The sequence below is a fragment of the Equus quagga genome, chromosome 22, assembly GCF_021613505.1.
Source record: "Equus quagga isolate Etosha38 chromosome 22, UCLA_HA_Equagga_1.0, whole genome shotgun sequence".
Classification (NCBI taxonomy): Eukaryota; Metazoa; Chordata; class Mammalia; order Perissodactyla; family Equidae; genus Equus; species Equus quagga.
Genome location: NC_060288.1, coordinates 14,781,449 through 14,802,374, shown reverse-complemented (window position 1 = coordinate 14,802,374; position 20,926 = coordinate 14,781,449). Strand labels below are relative to the sequence as shown.

Genomic DNA, 20,926 nt, shown 5'->3' with positions numbered 1-20,926 from the left:
AAAGACAGAACATCGAGCATGGAGGGTTTGCCTGGCAAATTCCCAGAAACAAACAACTAATAAAATAATCCCCTCTGAAACAGATAGATCCTATGGAGAATCGTGATTTCCGTGTTCAAAGACTTTCTCGCTCTTGTACACAGTTGGAAGCTGGTTTCAGTCAGTTCTTTCCTCAATGCTCAAGCCAACAGCTGAAATGCCATCTTTAGCACTGATGCATGAAAATGTGGGTGTGTCTACCTGCAGTTGGAGGCTGAAGGCAGAACTTGCAAAAGGAGTGAAATTCATATGCAGAACACCTGGGAGATTGCCCCATCCTGGTTGCTAGCCACATCCCCAGATTTCTAGGACATCCACTAGGATCTTTGCATTTGTTTCAAATTGTCCATAGTGATTATTAAGATTTTAGTAATTAATTCAAAAGTTGGAAGATGACCCTTTAGGGAGAAATGTAAGGGTCTTGGGGCTGTTTTCCTTCAAATGAGTGATGAATGACTTTTGTGCGTGTCTAGTTTTAAGGAGGAAAGATGTGTTGCTTCCTAATTCTCTCTGTGCACTTTTAAAGGCATGGTAACAGATATTGACCACAGGAGAGAGGAGGTGCCAGTCAGTGTGTTAAATGAATGAGTTTTTTAAAATAGAAACCTGAAGCTTAGAACAGCAGACAGACTACCGGTTTGGGGGTGGGAACACCTGAGTTGTATTCTTGCACTGCCCTTACCTAGTACAGTAGGAACAGTGGGCTGTTTGCCACCTGGCACCCCATCTTTCCTCCCGTTTCCCTGACTGGGGAGGCGGATCTTGCTGACGGCATCACCCAGGCCCCCTTGTGTTCTGGCCCTGTTGGTCTTGGCCTGGAGATGACAGGTGGGGAACAGGAAGAGTGAACAGGTAACTCTCCATTCCAGCCCTTGTCTTTGCCTCATCATCCTTTGTTCTTTCTCTGAACCCTGCCCACACCACTCTAAGTGTTCCCCTGCTAAGGTCTTTCCACCTGAACCGTCTGGGGTGGATTCTGTTTCCAGCCAGGCCCTTGTCTGATGCAAATGGTAACCAGCTTCAGCAAACTGGTAACGGATTTGGGGCACATCAGCCGTGTCTGGATTCTTTCTGAGAGACTGCTAGGTGGGGAGAAAAGAGCCAAGACTGATTGGCAACCAGCAAGCCCGGGCCCTCATGGCCTGCTGCTCTGTCTCACGAGAAGCGTAGACCAAGGACACTTCCGGTGGCCCGGACACTGTTTCAGAGGTTCACATTCAATTTTACTCACCAAAGAAAATGATGCACTCAGGTGCTTGCAGATAAAAGAGCTTTGCTCATGACTCAACCAAAAATTTTTAAACATGGAGTTGTTTTTTTCTTTTTTTTAATAACCATTTGACAGGAGGGTAAACAGATCCCATAATGTGGTAGTGAGGCCAGCGTCCAGGTTTCACTCTGGTAGCAGAACTGTCTTAGGACCTTGCACTGAACTAGAAATGTATAATTGCAGGAGAAAAGTGGGAGGACTTGGGGAGGAGGCCAGGGTGGGCAGTGACATCCTCAGTCTTTCATATTTATATATTTTGCATATATATTACATCCAAGTATGACAGTCATTTTGTACCATTTCCCGGGGAGACACGGATGTTTCCAAGGCAAGGCAGGGCATGGGGGTCAGGATGGGGGTCAGGCACGGAGGCGGGAGATCAAGGGCAGGACTGGGGGCGGCGCTCACAGGAGCTGCAGGAGCCTCAGCGACTGTAAGAGGGCTCCGGGCTCTGCGGCCGCCAGGTACTGGCAACAAAGCCAGTCCTCCAGCTCCACCCCACGCCTGCGGTCCACCGCCTTCTCGGCGAACTTCATCATCATCAGAGCCCGCTTCATGTCGATCCAGTTATGCAGCGTGCCGCAGAGCACCTCCTCGGAGGTGCCCGGCTGCTCCACCAGCTCCCGCCGGGGGCCCCACAGCAAGCACTGCAGCACCCGCTTGGCCTCGCCGATGCGGATGCGCTTGATGGGGTCGGCCTCGAGCAGCAGGTGGGCGAGCTGCTGCAGGCCGGGCGAGTACAGGGACAGGGTGGGCAGCGGAGGCAGGTCTTCCTGCCGGTAGTCCTGTTCCCGAAGCTGCGCCCGCACCTCGAAGGGGTTGGGCTGGTGGAGCAGCTCATAGATGAGGATGCCTGTTTGGAACTCATCGAACTTGCGGTACTGGGAGGCAGACACGATCTCCGGGGCCAGCCGGGCCTGGCTCTTTTTCTGCTGCAGGTTGGTGGTGCCACCCGGCTTCTGCTTGGCCTTCAAGAAGTTGCTGATGATGAGCCGGGGCAAGTGCTTCTCACTGGGCACTCTCTGACAGGCACGGGCAGCTGGGGCATTGAGGGGGGCACTGGCTGGAAGGGTGGCAGAGGGGTGAGGGGAGGGAGTAGCAGCAGGAGTAGGGGATGTGGAGGTGGGAGGGGCGCTGGAGGTGGCAGAGGAGACATGGGGAGCTGGGGTGGCAGGGGAGAGGCCAGGGGAGGCCTGGGGAGTACAGTGCACTAGTAGCAGGTTCTCCAGGCACAGGTCTCGATGGATGATCCCATGCTCCTTCAGATGCTCCAGCCCATTGCAGAGCTGCAGAAGCAGGAAGCACACGCGCCGCTCGTAAACCTCGGGCTCAGACTGATGGCTGGTGGCTGAGTCCCGCACGAAGTCAGAGGCGGTCTGGTGGGGCACCTCTCGGGTGATGACCACCACACAGTCCTGCTCCTGGGCAGGGGGGTGTGAGGGCGGGGCAGGCAGAGGGGCTTTGGGTGCGTCGGGAGAGGTGAGCATGCTGGAGGGCACCGAGGCGACAAAGTGGCCGCAGTCCTGCTGGATGTTGAAGTGCACGGGCACAGAAGGGCTGCAGTATGAGGCCGTTTTGGGCTCAGGGGTTTTGCAGATCTGCAGGGAAAAGGAGAAGTGAGGTCAGGAGGGGGATCCATCATTCTGTTCAACAATAATGTCGGAACTTTGGATATCCACATGCAAAATGGTGAACTCAAACCTTTACCTCACACCATATACACAAATTAACTCCAATGGATCAAAGAGACATAAGTGTAAGAGCTAAAACATACAAATTTTAGAAGAAAACACAGGAGAGAATCTGTGAGACCTTGGGTTGGGCGAAGATTTCTCAGATATCACACCAAAAGCATGGCCCATAAAAGAAAAAATGGATAACCATCAAAATTCAAAACTTTTGTGTAGCAAAAGCTATCATTGAGAAAATGGAAAGAGCGTTAATAGATTGGGAGAAAATATTTGCAAAACACATATCTGATAAATGATTTGTATCCAGAACTTGCAAAAAAATTCTTACAACTCAGTAATAAGAAGATAAACTACCCAGTCAAAAAGTGGGCAAAAGAGTATACTAATAGGTATTTCACCAAAGAAATACGTAAATGGCCATAAGCACATGAAAGGATGCTCAGCATCACATGAAACTCATTAGGGAAATGCAAATCAAAACCACAATGAGAAACTAATTGACACTCACTAGAACAGATAGAATAAAAATGACAGATAATAACAAATGTCTATGAGAATGTAGAGAAATCCCTATGTTGCTGGTGGATGCAAAATGCAACACAGTTTGGGAATTTCTTTAAAAGTTAACATAAAATTACCATCCAACCCATCAAGAGTGGGGTCCCTGCAGAACACTATGCAGTGTGGCACCCTGGTATCAGTAGGAAGACATCCCTCCGCCCGAGGTATGGGCTGGACAAATTCTCAGGAAGCCAGAGAAGAGTTTCCACAGGCTGTCAGCCTTACTCCCCATCCCTCACGCTCAAATTGGCAGCTACCTGATGGAGGATGTGTTTGACCTCCCCTTCTTGGGGAATCTCAGGGGCATACGCAGACCCTAACCCTCCAGGACCTGGCCAAGTTCTCTTAGCTGCCCAAGTTTCTATGGCCAGGTCAATATGCAATACCTGCCAGCTGGCAGGACCTGCAAGCTGATTTTAGTGGAGCTGCTATGTGGAAGCCAAATGCTTTCCTCTGAGGGTGAGTCAGAGCTGAAAGAAAACAGAAGGCTCTCCAGGGAGAGGGATCCGAAAGTGCCAAAGGCACCCTCTGAACTGAAGGTGGGAACAACCACAAAAGTGAGCTCAAGCTCCTCTGGGGAATCCCCACAACCGCCGCTCCAGCAGCTTGTCCCAATGTCAGTGCCAGCCACCCCAGGATCGCCAGCAACACTAATCCGCATCTGGCTGCCACACAACTGGAGCGTCTTCAGCCAGAGATAATGGCCCTGTGGCAGGTCTCGATTTCCCTGTAATTATGCTGAAAGGGACCGAAGCTGGTCTGTGGTCTCCTATCTCAAAGGATCTTGTGCAACCTCAGCCATGATTTATGGAAGGTAAGGATCAGCATGTCATCCTGGAAGAAAGGCATCCTGCCTCTACCTACAAAACAAAACAGCATCCTACAAACAATTCACAAACAACCCTTCGGGCTGCTGCATGCCACACTCGAATGATGACAGCAGTGTTTATGGAGCGCCACACTGTACATGGGACGCTTCTGGAAGTTCCATTGCAAGCACCTTTCCACGGAGATTTACTTGCATTGCAGCTATGCAAACCTCTCAGCATGAAACCTGGGATAAAAGAGTTCAGCCTACAAGGAAACTTTTAAAATGATAATTGGGGGGGTGGGGCAGTAACACATTCATTTAGCAGTCTCTCTATTATAGAGGTAAAATAGAAATGGAAGTACGTTTACCCCATACATTGCTTTCTATGACACCCACAAAAATGACTTTGGAATACTTATCTAAAGAGCATTGTTCAGGCTCTTCCTTATTCCAGCCCATCTAACTGTATTCAGGTTTTAAATGGCAATCTTCTAGAACACTAGTAAACTAAAGGAAATTTGGGGGGGTCCTTGAGAAATAGTCTTGAGTATAAATACCAACCACTGTGTATAGACTTGTCTGCTGTGCCATCTATGGATACGTGGGAAGAGCATTACTGGATGTCCGGGTCACCCCTGTCCAGTGACGGCTTCTCGACCTCAACAGACAACTACCTAACTCTGGCATGTGTGAGGCAATACGCCTACTAAGCATTTTTCACGCAGTGTCTCATTAAACCTCAAACAACTCGATGCGGTAGACGCCATGACAGAGGAGGAAACTGAGGCTTCAAGAGGTTAAATTATTTGCCCAAGATTACACAACTGAGAAGTGTTCTACAGGTCAAAAGTATGGGCTCTGGCATGACAAAGAGCTAGGTTTAAATATGAATTCTGCAAACATTGGCAGGTTCCCATCGATTCTCATTATTTGTGGTAGTTAAGTTCTACTAAGTAGCCACAAGCACTGGATTCGTGAATACAATGTGAAGATCTTGCAAGCCTCAGCTCACAACATTCTCACCAACCGGCCAAATGTCACCTTGTTTTATGTGTGCTTCTGTTGAAAGATGCCTTCTTAGTGGATACTGTTGATTCTTTAACACTGAGCTCATGGCCAACAGTACTGAAACTCGTGCCTGAACAAAGCTTACGGAGAGCTCTCCCAAAGGCACATCACCGCCTTCTTGAGCTTAGCAACCAGACAGGAGCCATTTTAAATAGCGAAATCAACAAAATAACACAAAAATGTGAAGAAAGCAGTACTGAACAGATCTCAAAAAGGACACTTGTTTTCAGTATGAGAGCTGAAACAAAAAGGCAGGGCATAGCCTTGTTCCCCTTCAGCTGGGAATCTGCATGTCTGGTGACACCAATTTCCCCCGACTCTGTGCCTGTTCAGGAACGACCACAAATCGCCACAGTATTGATTTGGGGCTACAGATAAATTTTAGCAGCGAATTCACAACTGCGGAATCCATAAATAGTGAGGATGGATGGTATTTATCCCAAAGTCTGTTTCCCCTCTGTGTATCAGCGGCAGTGACAGCCCTTCTGCACAGGGCCATGGTGAGCATTAAGGGACACAGCACAGGCATGGCTTTCAGCACAGCGCCTAGCCCACGGTGAGCGCTCACTGCGAAAAGTTGCCATGGTGACTGCTCTTGCAGGTCTGGCTGTAGCCATGCGGTGGTATGAGCAATCCAGAGCTGGCTGGCAGGTTATTGTACCAACTGGAGGATGCAGCTGCCCCGGGGCTGGGAAGTTGTTTCCAAGGATGCCTTTTCTCAAGGGTATCAAAGGCCTGGGCCCAGCAAACACTCTTGGTCAGAGCTCCAGTGGAGCTGCCGACAGTTTGCAGAGAGACGTAAGTGTAGGGGCAGGGTAAATGGCCACCGGGCTGGATGCGTTTCAAATCCAGTGAGCTGGTCCTCTGGCAATACCTGCAGCTTCCTCACAGCCCCGCACCAGGGAGCTGGCGCATGTTCAGGAGCCTAGGAGCCCTGGGCGGGCGCCCCCGAGATCATTCTAGAGTGCCAAGTGCCGGGTTGGAGTGGTAGAGGAGGAGGGGGAGGTTTCTTCTTCATCCCCACCTCCCCTCACTCCTCCCCATCTCATTTTCAGAGGGTCTGAGCTTGGGTTTCGGCTCAAGACCTTCACACAAACCTTTGGTTCGGCTCCAATTTCAAATGTTTTGCTGAGCCAACTCTCCCTTTAAACTCTGGAGCCACGGCCTCATTTGCGGCTGCAAATCTGGGCTAAGTCATATCTGTTAAATAAAAAGGGCCCAGCCGGCTTAACACAGGTCCCTAATTACTGAACTGGAGTTCTAGTCCACTGAAGAATGAAACAGCTTCGTTTGTATCCCACACAGCCAAAGATTTTTTTTCTTTGGCCACATGTTCATGGAGTAGGGCGACAAGAGCTGGCTTCACCTCCTGGCTGCTGCAGGGCGCCCAGCCCACATGCCAGGGCCCAGCATTAGCGGTAGCAGGTGCGAGCCCGCTTTTGTTAATGGGGACTCGCCACCAGTGCTCCTGCTTACCGTGCACAGATGAAATGAGCTCAGCGACAGACAGGCAATGCGGGACGGGAGACCTGCTCCCCCTCCTGTGGATTTCAGATGACTGTATTCCGTCTAGACTGCGGCGCTAATGAAGTGGAACAGCTGCACGTGCAAAATGATGTTCCACAACGAGCCCCCCACCCCCCCGCCTCCTGCCCCCGCCCCATCACCAAGCCAGGCGCATTTGCAAACTGACTTTGTTGTTCCCTAGACTCTCAATATTTGAAGCTCTTCTCCAAACTTCCTATCACACATTACCGAGATAGTCCTCGAGCTGCCAAGTCTCCAGCAAAGTCAAACAGGAGACCCCTGGGACTCGCATCCTTAGAGGACCAAGGCCTATCTTCTGGTTTCTTTATGGTTTAGATTTGCAATGAAATGAGGAGCAATGTTGGTTTTTAACATCCTCTGGGAAAGCCGAGTTTTCTGCCTTGTTCTTTGGAGACTGTGGCCAATTCTACATTATTATCGAAGGTTCTAGAAGGCAAGCTACACATCACAACCACTTACGGATAAACCAAAACCCATGGCCCCGAGGTTCTGGTCCAGTGGCAGGTCTGGCGCCAGGTGGCCCCTTAGTTCTTGCATTTAGGGTCACGTCACTTTCTACCCCATGGACAAGAGGGAGTAAGCCTCTTCCACCAGGCTCTTTCCTCCTCAAAGTGGGGAGGTCAGCTGCCCCTTGACACAGAATGAACCCCCAGGGCCAGCCCAGGAGATGGTGAGAGTGACTGAGGCATCTGACTGTGGGGAGGCGGAAGGGAGCGGTGACCCACAGATGGCTCTCTCAGGTTCACTGGGGCTGGCAAAAGAGAAGAACTTCCTAAAGGCACCTCCACCCCTGGCTCTGGGCGGACGGTGAGAACCAGGATAATCACGTTTAGCTTACCAGAGGGTCCACTCACTTTGTGCTCTACCAGATACAGCACCGTCTTAATAGGAAGGGAAATGCTGGAATCGTCTCTTTTTCCTTTTAACTGTGGTTGGGGGAGTGGCAGGGAAGGAGAGCTCACTAAGAAAGCAGCTGCTGGATTTAGATATAAAGAGGCAATGAAGTTCAAGAAATCCAGACTCTCATTCTGGTTGTTTGCATTCTTGCGTCTAGGGCCTCCTATCCTGGCTGTATCCCCCCGGTCTTTTGGGGCCTTGATTTCTGACAATTAACTGGATCCTCCTAGTAGCCACACCCTCCCTAGTTTTTTCACAGGAAGGCAGCAAGTGACTATAGTTAGCCCCTGGAACATATAAATCAGGGGTTCCCAATCTATGTTTTAAGGTAGTGTCAACAATTTCTTAAGAAAAATCTCAAGGTAAAATTCACTGCAATTTTCCTTGGCTAATAATCATATTTTTAAAAATCTTACTAGTAAACAGGAAGCTAGCTGACCAAGGTTATTTCGCACAAGTTCACTGTTTGCGTTTTTCTAACTGAAATAAAAGACTATCTTGGGACACATGATGGCAGAAGAGAGCTCAGGAGTCCCCTCCTCACGCCCCAACAAAAGCCTGCATTTATAGAAGGGCCACAGACCCACCAGGGATTCAAGGAACTCCAAACAAAGATGAGAAAGGGGGTCATACGGAACGACCAGAGTCTGTGGCAGACAGCAGAGTGGCCAGATGGTTGCAGATAGCTCGACTAGCTTGCTCAGAGCTGCACCCTGAGAGAGAAACGGGGTGTGGTCGCAACAGCCCTGCAAGCTGTGTTGCCTTGTGCTAGTTGCTTAACTTCTCTGAACTTCATTTTTCTTAACTGACAGGATGGTAGCACAGGCTTTGGAGACAGGACAAAGCGGAGCTCAAATCCATCTGAGCTACCAGCTAGCTGTGGGCAGATTACTAAAGCATTCTGAGCCTCAGATCCCCATCTATAAACCCTTACTCTGTGAGGATTCGAGAGTATGTGGTTAATACGCCCAGCCAAGAGTCTAGTCGTATAGCAAATGCTCAAGCAATGCAATTATTCTTATTGTCCAAGATGATGCCTGGGTCAAACTCTCCTTCCAGCTCTAACATTTCAAGAACAAGATCTTTACTGCCCATCGCCCTTACGAGATGATAAGCTCCAAGGGAACCGGATGTTCACCTCTATATACTCAGATCTTTACAAAATACCTGGCATATAGCAAGCACTCAGTAAAAACCTGCTGAATAAATAAATGAACTCTCTGTTGCCTTAAAAGACAGCTGTGCCCTTAATCCAGCTAGATCCCAGAGGTTCATTCCTGAAAGCACAGAACGCCTCAGAGCCACATTAGAGATCTCACTGCACCACGTCCTGGCCCCGCAGAGAGGCAAGTCATCGAGCGGCAGGTGTTGAAAGGAACCTCAGGAATCAGCCCGCCCCCTACAGCCTCGAGAGGCGAAAGAAAGGATCGCTCAGGGCGCAATTCTGCCCCAGCCGGGACCAGCTGGTTGCCCTGCAGGAGGGAAGGAGGGGTGGTACCTACTTTCACAGCGTAGGTGCTGCCAGGGTCCTCGGAGCAGGTGGCACAGTAATAAATAGCATCTCCCGAGTCACAACAGGGCTTGTTACAGGTCAGCTTGAAGAGCGACCAGTTATTCTCGTTGAAGTGCAGCTCCTTTTTCTGGCCGCCCATGAAGAGGTCCTCACACTTGGCCACGAGGCGGACCAGGGACTGGGCGTAGAGCCCCCCCAGCTTGGCGTAGGTGCCCTCCTTGCTGCTGATGCTACTCAGGAGGCTGTGCAGCTGAAGCTGGGTGCTGCCGGTGGAGGCCTGGCTGGACACGCTCAGCTGAGAGGACGAGGCCGAGGGGGCCCCTTTGCACTGGGGGCTGGGGCTCCCGCAGCCGCTTCTGCTGCCCGCCAGCCCCGGTGCTGGGACCCAGTGGCCGCTGCCTTTGAAAGTTTTCTCCAGAGGCTCAGAAGAGGAGAAGATAGGATGGTGGCGGCTCCCGGGGCTCGAGGAGTAGCTGAAGTGGGACTCTTCATGGACGCAGACGTTGGTTTCCGAGTGGCTGAGGTTCAGCTTGGGACTCGCTGCTCTTGGCTTGGGGGAGCCTTGGGTCCAGAAGAAGCCATCTGGCGAAGAGGCCGCCCGGCTCACTAACTTCTTCTGGGGGAGAGGCGGGGGCTGCAGCGCGCCGCTGGGGGACACATCCTCAGTGGAGCCCGAAGGGAACGGGACAGGAGCAAAGAGCTTCTTGCCACTGCTGGTGGGCGAGTGAGTCGGCTCGGAGGATGGGCCTGAAAACCAGAAACAGAAACAATCAGGCTGGAGGCCTATGCCCCTCAGATCCAGGGACCTGTCTTTTTTTTTTGGTCAAAGCAGTTTATTTTATTTTATTTTTATCTATTTCCTAAGGAGACAATATATGCACAATGAAAAAAATTCAAAATGCAACAAAGGTGTACAGTGCCAATGACATCTTCCTCCTACTCCATCCTTTAGTACCCGGTCCCTCTGAGCAGAGGGAACCCTGTGGGAATTTCTCATGCACCTGCCTGGAGATACGCCATGCAACCCAAACAAACACACACGGACACATTTACACAAGGGAGAGCAAATGGTGCCCACTGTTTGGAATATTGCTTTTCTTCACTTGTCACTACATCTTGGAGATATGTCACATCAGATGTACAGATCTATGTAGTTATTTTTAACGGCTATCCAGTAATATATCGTCATATGCAAGTATCACAATTTATTTAACCAATCCCCTCTTGATGGACACTTAGGTTGTTTCCAATATTTTGCAAACAATGCTGCAAGCAACAACAAACCAGAATGCGTGCGGTCTGACTGAACTTTTTTTAAAGTCAAGTTTACAGAAAGTACACTTTACCTACAGTAAAATTCCTCCTTTTTAGTATGTAGTTCTATGAGTTTTGACAAACGCTCTGGTGGCTTGTGAGGGAAGGCAGCCCCACAGATATTTTAGAAGACAGAGGATGGTGAGTTTACAGAAGAAGAAACAGATCTTAAGGGAAAGCAAATCTTTCCTAGGCCCCATGGCTCCCAAATCGGTGCATGTGGATCTGAATCGGATTTGGGGAAGATTCCGTCACGGCCACAGGTCTCTGCAGAGCACGGGGACGTTCAGAAACATCACAGACTGTGAGATAAAGGGCTAGTCTAGACAGGGTGAAGACTGGACTTTCTTCTTTGTATCAATGTATGAAATGGAGGTTCCACAATGTAACAAGAGTTCAGGTAAAATATATGTAGGAAGGGGGCTGGCCCCGTGGCTGAGCGGTTTAAAGTTCCATGCACTCCACTTCTGTGGCCCAGGTTTGTGGGTTTGGAGCCTGGGCGCAGACCTAGTCCGCTCATCAGCCGTGTTGTGGCTGTCAAGGCATCCCACATACAACACAGAGGAAGACTGGCATGGATGGATGTTGGCTCGGGGCTAATCTTCCTCAAGCAAAAAAAGAGGAAGATTGGCAACAGATGTTAGCTCAGGGCTAATCTTCCTCACCAAAAAAAAAAAAAAAAAAGTAGGAAAAGGTGTGGACATTAGAGACAGGAAAGGGAAAATTGAAATAATACTTGTTTCTTTCATTCTAAGAACTGACTCAAAGATGTACCCACTATTTTAACAACAGCTTTTAGGGGGATTAAAAAAAATTAACTATATTCATAGGTTTTAAAATGCATCCTATTATCCTGAAGATTAAAATGTGAAAGAAATATGGGTCCTAGATTCAAGGAAATAGGTACTTATGGTGTGCATTCCTCATTTAGTTCACTGTGCCATGTCACCTGAAAGGCAAGGCATGGCCTGCCTCTCTGTCCCCTTCCTCACCGTAGCACAATAACTAGAATGAAAGAGGGGCAACAGGCACAGAGGCCCAAGGCAAAGGGAGCAAACTGTTAGTTTTGTGTCACCTCCCTCAGATGCACAAGATCTTTCCAGGGCTGCTCCGAATAACCTTCTGTACCCACACTGAGTCCTTCTGTTTTCTCCAACAAAAGTGGGGACAGAATGGGCCCCTAAGGAACAAGCACTGGCACAAAGGCCCTCACACCAACACTGGGTCTCCTTACTTGGGATGCTCAGGAGAAGGGTCCCTCTCGGGAGCAAGGTACATGACCACATCTTAGGGCTCACCTTGCCCCAGGCAGAGTGGGTGCTGCCATCCATGCCCCAGCCTCGCTGACCCCAGACACACACCAACAGCGTGTGAGGCAGGGCCCTCCTGCCTAGTCAGACCCCAAATGCAGAGCTCACAGGAGGCCTAAGTGGGTGCATGCAGCCTGTTGAACACAGGAGCCAGAAGGAACAGGTTCACAGCAAGAGAAGCCCCGTGCAGCGGAGCAAGACTGACCCGCACCATTTCCTGGTTCCACCATCTCTCACCAGACCCAGGAGGAAGCTTCTCATGCTCACAGGCCTCCAGGACGCAATTGCTCTTGCTTCCAAGTGGTTTATCAAGATTGTAGCAAGTTTTCCTTCCCACCTCACCCTGCATTGCTAATGACAGGTGGGGCGCCCGCCAGCAAGGCTGAATGAGTGATTTATATCCCTTCCAGGAGGCCCAGGTTAATTATCAATCAAGCAGCGGTGGCGAAGTCGGGACCAGTCAACTTCCCACACCCATGTATTCTCCCCTCAGCAGTCACGACGGGGGCACGCAAGAGACAGCCAGCCAGAGGAGGGGAGACCCTGATGGCAGCTGATCTCAGCAGGCTCTGACACCCTGGGGTCCATAGGTTCCCCCAGCCCACGCTCCCCAGGAAGCAGCTTTTTCCCTCCCAGGGCTCGGTCGGCAGTGTGGACAGAGGAAGCTGGGGCGGCTGATTCACTTCCTCTCCTCCTCCCTCTAGCAGCAGAGGCTGAGAGAGAAGAGGAGGATTGCTTATCAGCTGCTAGGCTCAGGAAGGGAGGAGCAAGACTCCTTATGTGCGGTGGCTGTCCAGGGACACTAAGCCTTAGCCGCCAAGCACCCAGGTGATGAGCAAGAGGACGGCAGGTGGAAACATGTCCATTTCTGGCCTTTCTGCATTCTGGACCGCAGAAGCCCGCCATCGAGGGGTCTGATCCTCAATTTATTATCTACACGCAGAAGATGGGGGTGGGGAGGAAGTGCAGCATGATCAGAATGCCCGGTTGGTGCTTTAATCAGCGCCTCCAGCGACAGGACAGCCTGTCCATGGTCAGAACTCCTGCCTATGCTCAAGGCTCCTTCTGGTCCCTAGTCCAGCTGGCTGGAGGTTGGGTGGGGGAGTGGGTTTTGTTGTTTTTTTTTTTTTTTTGAGGAAGATTAGCATCTTTTTGCTGAGGAAGATTGGCCCTGAGCTAACATCTGTGCCCATCTTCCTCTATTTTGTATGTGGGATGCCGCCACAGCATGCTTGGATAAGCAGTGCATAGGTCTGCACCTGGGATCTGAACCCGTAAACCCCAGGCTGCTGAAGGAGAGGGCATGAACTTAACTGCTACACCACCAGGCCAGCCCTTAACAATCAGTTTTTTGGCTCATCCCCTCCTTAAGCCTGTGCTTATTTCCCCATCCTTCTTGGTCTGTCTTTCTTGCCTTCCTTGCACAGCTCTCCTTGATGCCTCCACCACGTCCCTGTCTGCCTCTACTCCAATCTGAGGGCAGACAGCGGAATGACCCTTAACTAGCTGTTGACCTCACTGACCTGATTGCATCACCGAGAGGGCCCCTTCCAGCACTCACAGTCTATAATTTCAGCCACTCTCTCCATTTTCGACCTCTCCTAACGTGCATTTTGTCTCAAACCTGCTCCTGAAATAAAACACCTCTAGGCAGATGGTTATCTCGCTTCAACCGGTCGTCTCTCTATCTCTAGTTCCCACAGCTGCTTCGGGTGAACTTTCCAATCTGTAAGGATAGCAGGAATCTTAAAAAAAATCCATACACTTCTTATTCTGTAGATTACCAAAGAGAATCAAGAGGTTCTGCTTTAGCACAAAAATAACCTGTGTGTTCAGGGAGTCAAAAGAAGTGATTTTCTCCTGCACCCTGTTTCGTGCTGCTTTCCTGTGGGAAGTGTGTTAGTCACTGGCTTTCATCAGATCTATATCCCAAAACCACTTAGGCAAATCTGGCAGGAGTACTGGGTATTAGGAGGAGTTATGGCTTCAAGGTTTAGCGCACAGGCTAGTTAATTCTTCATTCTTGGATACTATGTGTTTGTTACCCAGCAATCACTCCATATAGCACATACTCATCAGAGGATGGTGCTGCATGAAAACGCTCCCCAACCATGCACTTCTGCAGCAGATGCAAAGGATCATAGTTACACAAACCTCATCCGATGAAGTGAGGCTCATGGGAAATGCGGACTGTACCCACATAGCTGGGCACTACGTACGCATATTGTTTTCTGTATTCAGAAAAAAACCCTGCCTAGTTCTGTAACAGGCACACTGCCTTCCAACCTGAGGCATCCTTCTGAACTTATGGGTCCTTTACAGCTGTTCTCCAGATGTGGAACCACAGCTGGTGAGAAGATCATAATTCACTCTGACAGCTCCCAGCCACCTCAGGACCATATAACATCTCAGCTGTTAATATCCTCAGGGCTACTCTGAAATAGAAGCCAACATGTGGTCCTTCTCCATGAAACTGGTTTCCCCACCAGGAGATAAGCAGTAGCCGTCTTCTACGGGATCAGGGACACCCCCACAGACCCACTCTGACTCTGTCATTTTCTTGCCTCTTACTTGAGGGAAGCTCCTCATAAACACGCCTGTGGGGAACACAGCAGCTCGATTCTTACTATTTGCAGCAGATGCCACACTACACTTAGAAGAGCCAGAATGAAGAGGGAACAAATATGCCTTGACACCTAAAATAGTTTCAAAACTTACAGGCAAACCACTGGTTCAGAAAAATGTGCCTAAAAAATCCTGAAAAACTTTGGCCAACAGCTCATGTTCTCAGGACTCAGCTCCAAGGGCACATGAGACAAATTCAAATATATCCTGGTTTTATGCTGGTGTGACATCACCCTGTTTCCAAATTCTGGCTTACAATTAAGGGTTTAAAAGGGGTGAGAATGGAAAATACTTTTCTGGGAAGTTGGCCTACATCATAGTTACATCATTGGTAGGTTTTTTAATGGTTTTGCATCCTAACTGGGCCAGGGAGCTCAATCCCAGTTCCTAAGTTTTCCTTTCAATTTCCAATTCTGCATATAAAGCCAGGAGCCGGCTACAGAGTAGATACACTTCTGCACCTCCTTAGTGCATGTGTTTCAGGGAAGAGAAAGTGGGGGAGTACACATCACATTGGGGCATTGGGGGGATCTTAAAAAGACCGAAAGGAAGGTATACTACTTTGGTGCCATTATATTTAGAAAGCAGAGAAATCAGGATTTCAGTGATCGGGAAAAATAGCTTAACCCCTACACAGAAATGCAGGCCAAAAGTTCAAACGTGGTCCTGTGAGGTTTTCCTTATTACAGAGTCTTCTCTTCTCGCTGGGTTTTAATAGGCACTTTCATTGTTCTCTACGGCCAAAATGAGAGCTGAGCTTATGGAGGAAGTGGTCAGTCCAGTTCCGAGCCCTGTGAATGAGCGCCTTCTGGCTCCCTCGGTGCCTTCTGACAGCGGCTGGGTCAGAGCAAATGTGGAGGCAAAGGGCAGAGTCCCAGCTAACAGTCCCCAAGCTCCAAACTTCAGCTTTCGTGTCTGACTATTCTCCAACTTCCGGTAAGGTAAAGCGAACTGAATTTTCTTTTGCTTGAAAATCTTGGAGTATTCTACGACAGATCGTTTTTAAAAAGGAGGGTAATATATTGTACAGCTGGAAAGGGCTGCACAGATTTATCCATTCATTCAGTCATTACTTCTTGAACAACTATTAAATGCAAGGCATAGGGGACAAAGCAAATGGAGAAAACCTCGCCCATGCCCTGTGGCCTCGTTCAGTCCCCTCACAATAAAGGTGAGAAACTAAAGCCGGCTGTTTAGGCACCTTGCCAGTGTCACACAGGAAGTGACAGTTTTGCAGGTTTCTGCCAAACCCCCTCTCCCAAGAAGACGTGATGGTGGGGGGATGTCCTAGCCTCACATGTGTAACTTTTTCCTCCAAAGGAAAATTGTGCAACCTTTTGTTTGGTCTCACAATCAGAATAAGCTCAACTCTAAATGTTTAAAAAAGAAAAGAGCAGCAAAGCATTCCTTCAAAAGGAACTCTTGCTTTTTCAAGAAGGTAAACGTGGTCTGAAAATGGAAGCATACGATTAGCCTTTTACAAGTGGATGGAAACGAGGCATTTGTGGGCAGTCTCTTGGGACCACTTCCTCATCCCAAGAAAGAATAATCAAGATGGGAATGTGATTTCCATGCAAAAGAGGAGAAGCACTATCTTCGTTTGGAAAACAGGCTCATGGAAACTATTTCATGCCTCCCGCCCCAGTGTGGTTCCGGAATCACGGTCTTTCAATCCGCTGTTATAACATAATCCTTAAGGGTTTTCCTCCAGATTCATAGTAAAACTATAAGTTAATTCAAAGCATTTTCTCAGGCTGTTGATAGAAGTGTAAACTGACATTTTTAGAGGCTAATTGGTAACATCTGTTTAAGACGCATATGCATTTTGACACATCAATTCCACTTTAAGAATTTACCTTACGGATATGTTCACCAAATTATTTCAGTGTATGTCCCAGGATCTTTCTGTAGACTTGTAATGAAAACAACGCAAACATGCATTGATAAGAGAAGGGTTTAACTGATTCATACAGTAAAAAAATTCGCATTTTAAAAAAATGAGGTAGATTTAGAGGTTCTGATTTGAAAGACTTCAAGATATAAATTAAGTATAAAAATGTGTAGAATTGAAGTTTATGATATTTGAAATATGGATAAAAATTTCTGGGATGATGTAGAAACAAATGTTCAAAGTGGTGGTGGGAGCCAGGATGGGGCTGTCTGAAGACTCTGACTTCTCATTTCACACCTTTCTCTGTTGTTTGAATTTTTACCGTAGACACGTATTAACTTTATTAAAGTAATGACGTATATTTTAAAATTCAGTTTAAAGGGAATAGCTTAAACTGAGATGAAACTTCACTTTAGAGATATTGTCAGGGCTCAGGGCACAGATAATCTTAAAAATGAACATTTTTTCCTTTGAGATAGCTTCTTCGTCTTTCTGTAATCGCTCTCCCAGAACAGAACCCATGGCCCAGTCTTTCTTCATGAGGGCTGGGGGTCAAGGAGGGACACACTGTGTTAGAACAAAATACCAATGTAATATGTAAGAGCGAACCCATCAGTTTAGGATCAAGTGTTCTAATAGTCAGGAAACACACTATTTTTAGCTAGAGAGTTTTAGATGGTTTTTTCAGGACCACCTTTTTAAGAACACTATTTCTGTCGGGGAGCCAATGCTCAGTGAAGGTCAGGCTGTCACTCATTCTGACTGATGTGTGATCTTTGTGGACTTACTGTCTCTCCCCTCGACAGGTCCTCCCACTTCTCCCAGCCCACTTCCAGGCTCGATTTTTCTGCCACCTGATACGCAGGCCACTTGACTCCTTGATCTTCCTCACTGCCCGCCTCTCCCCACTAGAATGTGAGCTCCATGAAAGAAGGGACAGGGCATTTTTTGGTCACTGCTGTATCTTTCAACATATAAAACTGTACCCAACACAGAGTTTGCATTCAACAAATAACCATCAAATCAATGATTGCATTAACGTATATATTTTAAGAATCTGCTTGGCATTATTACTGAGAAAAACAAGCTGGCTTTTGTCAAGATACTTAATTAACTTTCTGTATCTGGTTTACTAGTCATAAAAATAAGAATATCAACATTGCCCTGGTACATATCTTCATGTGAGTTATACCCACAATCACTGTATAGTTAGACTTCTTATCTTATCTATTGCTTGTGCCAACAGTTTCAGTTCCACAGAGGACTCTCTAATCTCCTGGACTATGGGAACCTGGCAGCCATAGATGTTGGTCAAACTGCTGAACTGAATTTTGTTATGCTAACACAAAAATGAAAACGATCATAATGCGACATGAGGTTTGCATATTTAAAAGTAACCATTTAAAGCACAAGAGTCTTCTGATCACCATTTCTTTTCTTTTTCTTCTGAGGACCATGTCTTTCTTTTGTCTTCTGGTGACCATTTCTGATGCTCATTTAGGCGATCGTTTCCCCCCACACCCATCCAGCCATTACCACAGATAACCTTCCCGTTGGCAGCATTCATAGATCTGTCCTGACATATGCAGTCTGTCCCTCCCAAACCAAGCATAAACCAAGCAACTGCTGAGATGAATTTTTCCTCTGAGTTCACTCACTGTTCAAGTGAACTGCCCACATGGACAAATGGCATGACAGATGTGCTTTGAGGAATATGAAATGCGGTATAAGCATAAAGAGGTGAAATTAATACTGATACAAATATATTTTGTAAACATAAAATGTAGACAAACATTTTAAAAATGCCACAAAGTTATAGACTTGAATTATGTTTGTTTTTCTTATAAAATTTAAAACTTTTTTTTTCTTTGCCACAAAACTTGAATAGTAGAAAACTAACTTTAACCATCGACTCTGATAAGCTTCCAAGAAGTTTACATAAGCTACTATTATGTATGTCCTGGAATGACTTTGTCCTCAACTCACTCTGGCCAGCCTATACTGCGGATACAAAAATGGGTCATTTTCATCAGTGAATTTCTATTGACAAAATAAATGTACAGTTTAATGGTATCTTTTGACTTAGTATATAATATTTAGAAAGGCAGACACCACATTCTGATTTCAAAAAACTTCAGCTTAAACTAATTCTACCTTGCTCATTCCAAACCAGTCTCTCAGCTTCAGTACTAGAAGGCAAATAGTAACAAAAGGCACGAGGGGTGAACATCTTTGCTATGAGGTAAAAGCGAATAAGGACTCTGGGGCTGAAATACAATTGTTCAATTACTGACCTAAGGCAAGCTGCCTTGGTTAATGATGAGAAGCTGAATGAAGGGTTTCTTACATTCCATGACCAGTGGTTCTGGATATTCCCCAGATTAATGTTTAAGAGATGTTGAAAAGGTAAAAAAAAAAAAGAAAGAGAGAATGCCTTTGATCTTGCCAGTTTCAAAGCATGGTTCCGGGTACAGAGCCATACGCAGGAGCAGCAGATAGAAATGGTTCATTCTAAGGACCCAGAGTCCAGTAACAAGGTCTATGCCTTCTTGTCAATCTAGGAATCCAAATTTTGGAGTGCATTTCCATTGGGTAACTGGCTCATGATAAAGGAATAACCATGAAAATGTTTTCATTTTAGTTCAAAAATGTCTGAGTTAGGTGTCACCATTGTACTCAGAAACCCCCAGTGGCTCCCTATTTCTGAACTCCACAAACTGGTTTCAAGAACTCTGTACAATCCATCCTCCAGCTTCCCACCAACCTCATGCCTATTTTCCCCTCACTTGCCTCCACTGACGTGCGTACAGCTGGTCTGACCCTTTTCCCAATGTGTTCTGCGAACCTTATGTCTTCACTCTGCCTTTATTCTTTCCTTAACCTGCAAAGCCTTCTCGTCCACCCTTTACTTCCTCAATTCTAACCACACTTGAAACATGAACTAAAGTTTTATCTTCTCACAAAGCCATCTCTGAACCTCCACTAGCCCTCATTGATTCCTCTCTCTTCTGGAAGCCTTTATAAGGGTTTGTGTTTTGGGCAGCCCAATTTCCTATCTCTATAAACACTTAGGTTCTGGGCAGCCCAGTTTCCTCGCTTAGCCCATCCACCCTCATGTCATGCATTTTTTGTTGTTTTTTTGAGGAAGATTAGCCCTGAGCTAACATCTGTCACCAATCCTCCCCTTTCTGCTGAGGAAGACTGGCCCTGAGCTAACATCCATGCCCATCTTCCTCTGCTTCATATGTGGGACACCTGCTACACCATGGCTTGACAAGCAGTGCGTACGTAGGTCTGCCCCTGGGATCCGAACCAGCAAACTCCGGGCCTCTGAAGCCGAATGTGTGAACTTTACTGCTGCACCACCAGGCTGGCCCTCATGTCATGCATTTTAATCTTACCTTCCTGGCTAGACCCTGAGAGCAGACAGGATGATTTGCTGGTTCTGAGCAGCAAAGTGCTGAGGCAATTAAGTCCAGCTCTCATCAACACCAGCTGGCCTGTGGCCCATGGAGGGCTCCACTGTACTCTGCTCCATCAGAATGGGTGACCACCCCCAAGAGAGCAGGTCAGGGCTGACCAGCACAGGGACTAATGGTTCACGTGCCCAGCCAAACCCCCTGTGGAATAATCTGCCTCGTGGAATTTTTGCACAATGGGATGGGAAAAGGAAAAAGATAGAAGCCCAGGGAAATCTGCAGAAAAAGAAAATCCAGAAATCAAGACTAAGACATTTCCTGTTTTTAAGTCAGAGCTGTCAGAAGTTCCCCATCAGAACACACCACAGACTGACTTATAATGATGCTTTTGTCTTAGCGGTACTCATCTTTTAGACACAAAAATGTGGGTGACAGTAAATTTACAATGGAATCCTCTACTCCAAAATTGCCTACTGAGAAGAAATACTTCATAGAGTGGGAAAGGCAGTCATGCTGGCACATGTTGAAACCTAACATGCTAAAGCAAGTCTACGAGAAATGTGGGAGAGGACACACACACACACAAAGAATGCTGGAAGGGTGAGAGGTTTTAATACTACTTATCACAACTACAGAAAAACAAGAGTTCCTTTTAAGGGACATACCCAATTAGGACAGACTCACATATTACGCCTTAGAGCTTCTTCCAGAAAAGTGGGATGGATGGTGGTGTAATCCTTTAATTTAACAAGCATTTGTATGAACACCTGCTGTGTGTCCAAGTAAGTGTGTGCATGTGTGCACGTATGTGTCCATGCATTTGCAGGAAAGATAGAGCACAGACAGAGAGATGGGGGGAGGGCTGTGTGTGAAAACCTGTGGTTGGTATGTACCCCATCCCTTGAGAACTAATCCTGAGGACAGAAATGGAGTGCAGACTCATATGTAGATGGCTCATTACCCAGGGAA

General features: G+C 47.5%; 1 protein-coding gene across 1 annotated transcript in view; it reads right to left on the bottom strand.

Moving 5' to 3' along the window:
* Positions 1 to 1,336: 1,336 nt before the first annotated feature.
* The window catches only part of PRAG1 (PEAK1 related, kinase-activating pseudokinase 1), a 48,356-nt gene continuing 28,766 nt past the window's right edge, over positions 1,337 to 20,926 (bottom strand). Inside the window, exons 5-6 of the mRNA XM_046648688.1 lie at positions 9,388 to 10,145; positions 1,337 to 2,907 (exon numbers count right to left, since the gene is read on the bottom strand). Coding sequence (XP_046504644.1) covers positions 1,714 to 2,907; positions 9,388 to 10,145 — 1,952 coding nt within the window. The 3' untranslated portion in view covers positions 1,337 to 1,713. The remainder of the gene's footprint in view (positions 2,908 to 9,387; positions 10,146 to 20,926) is intronic.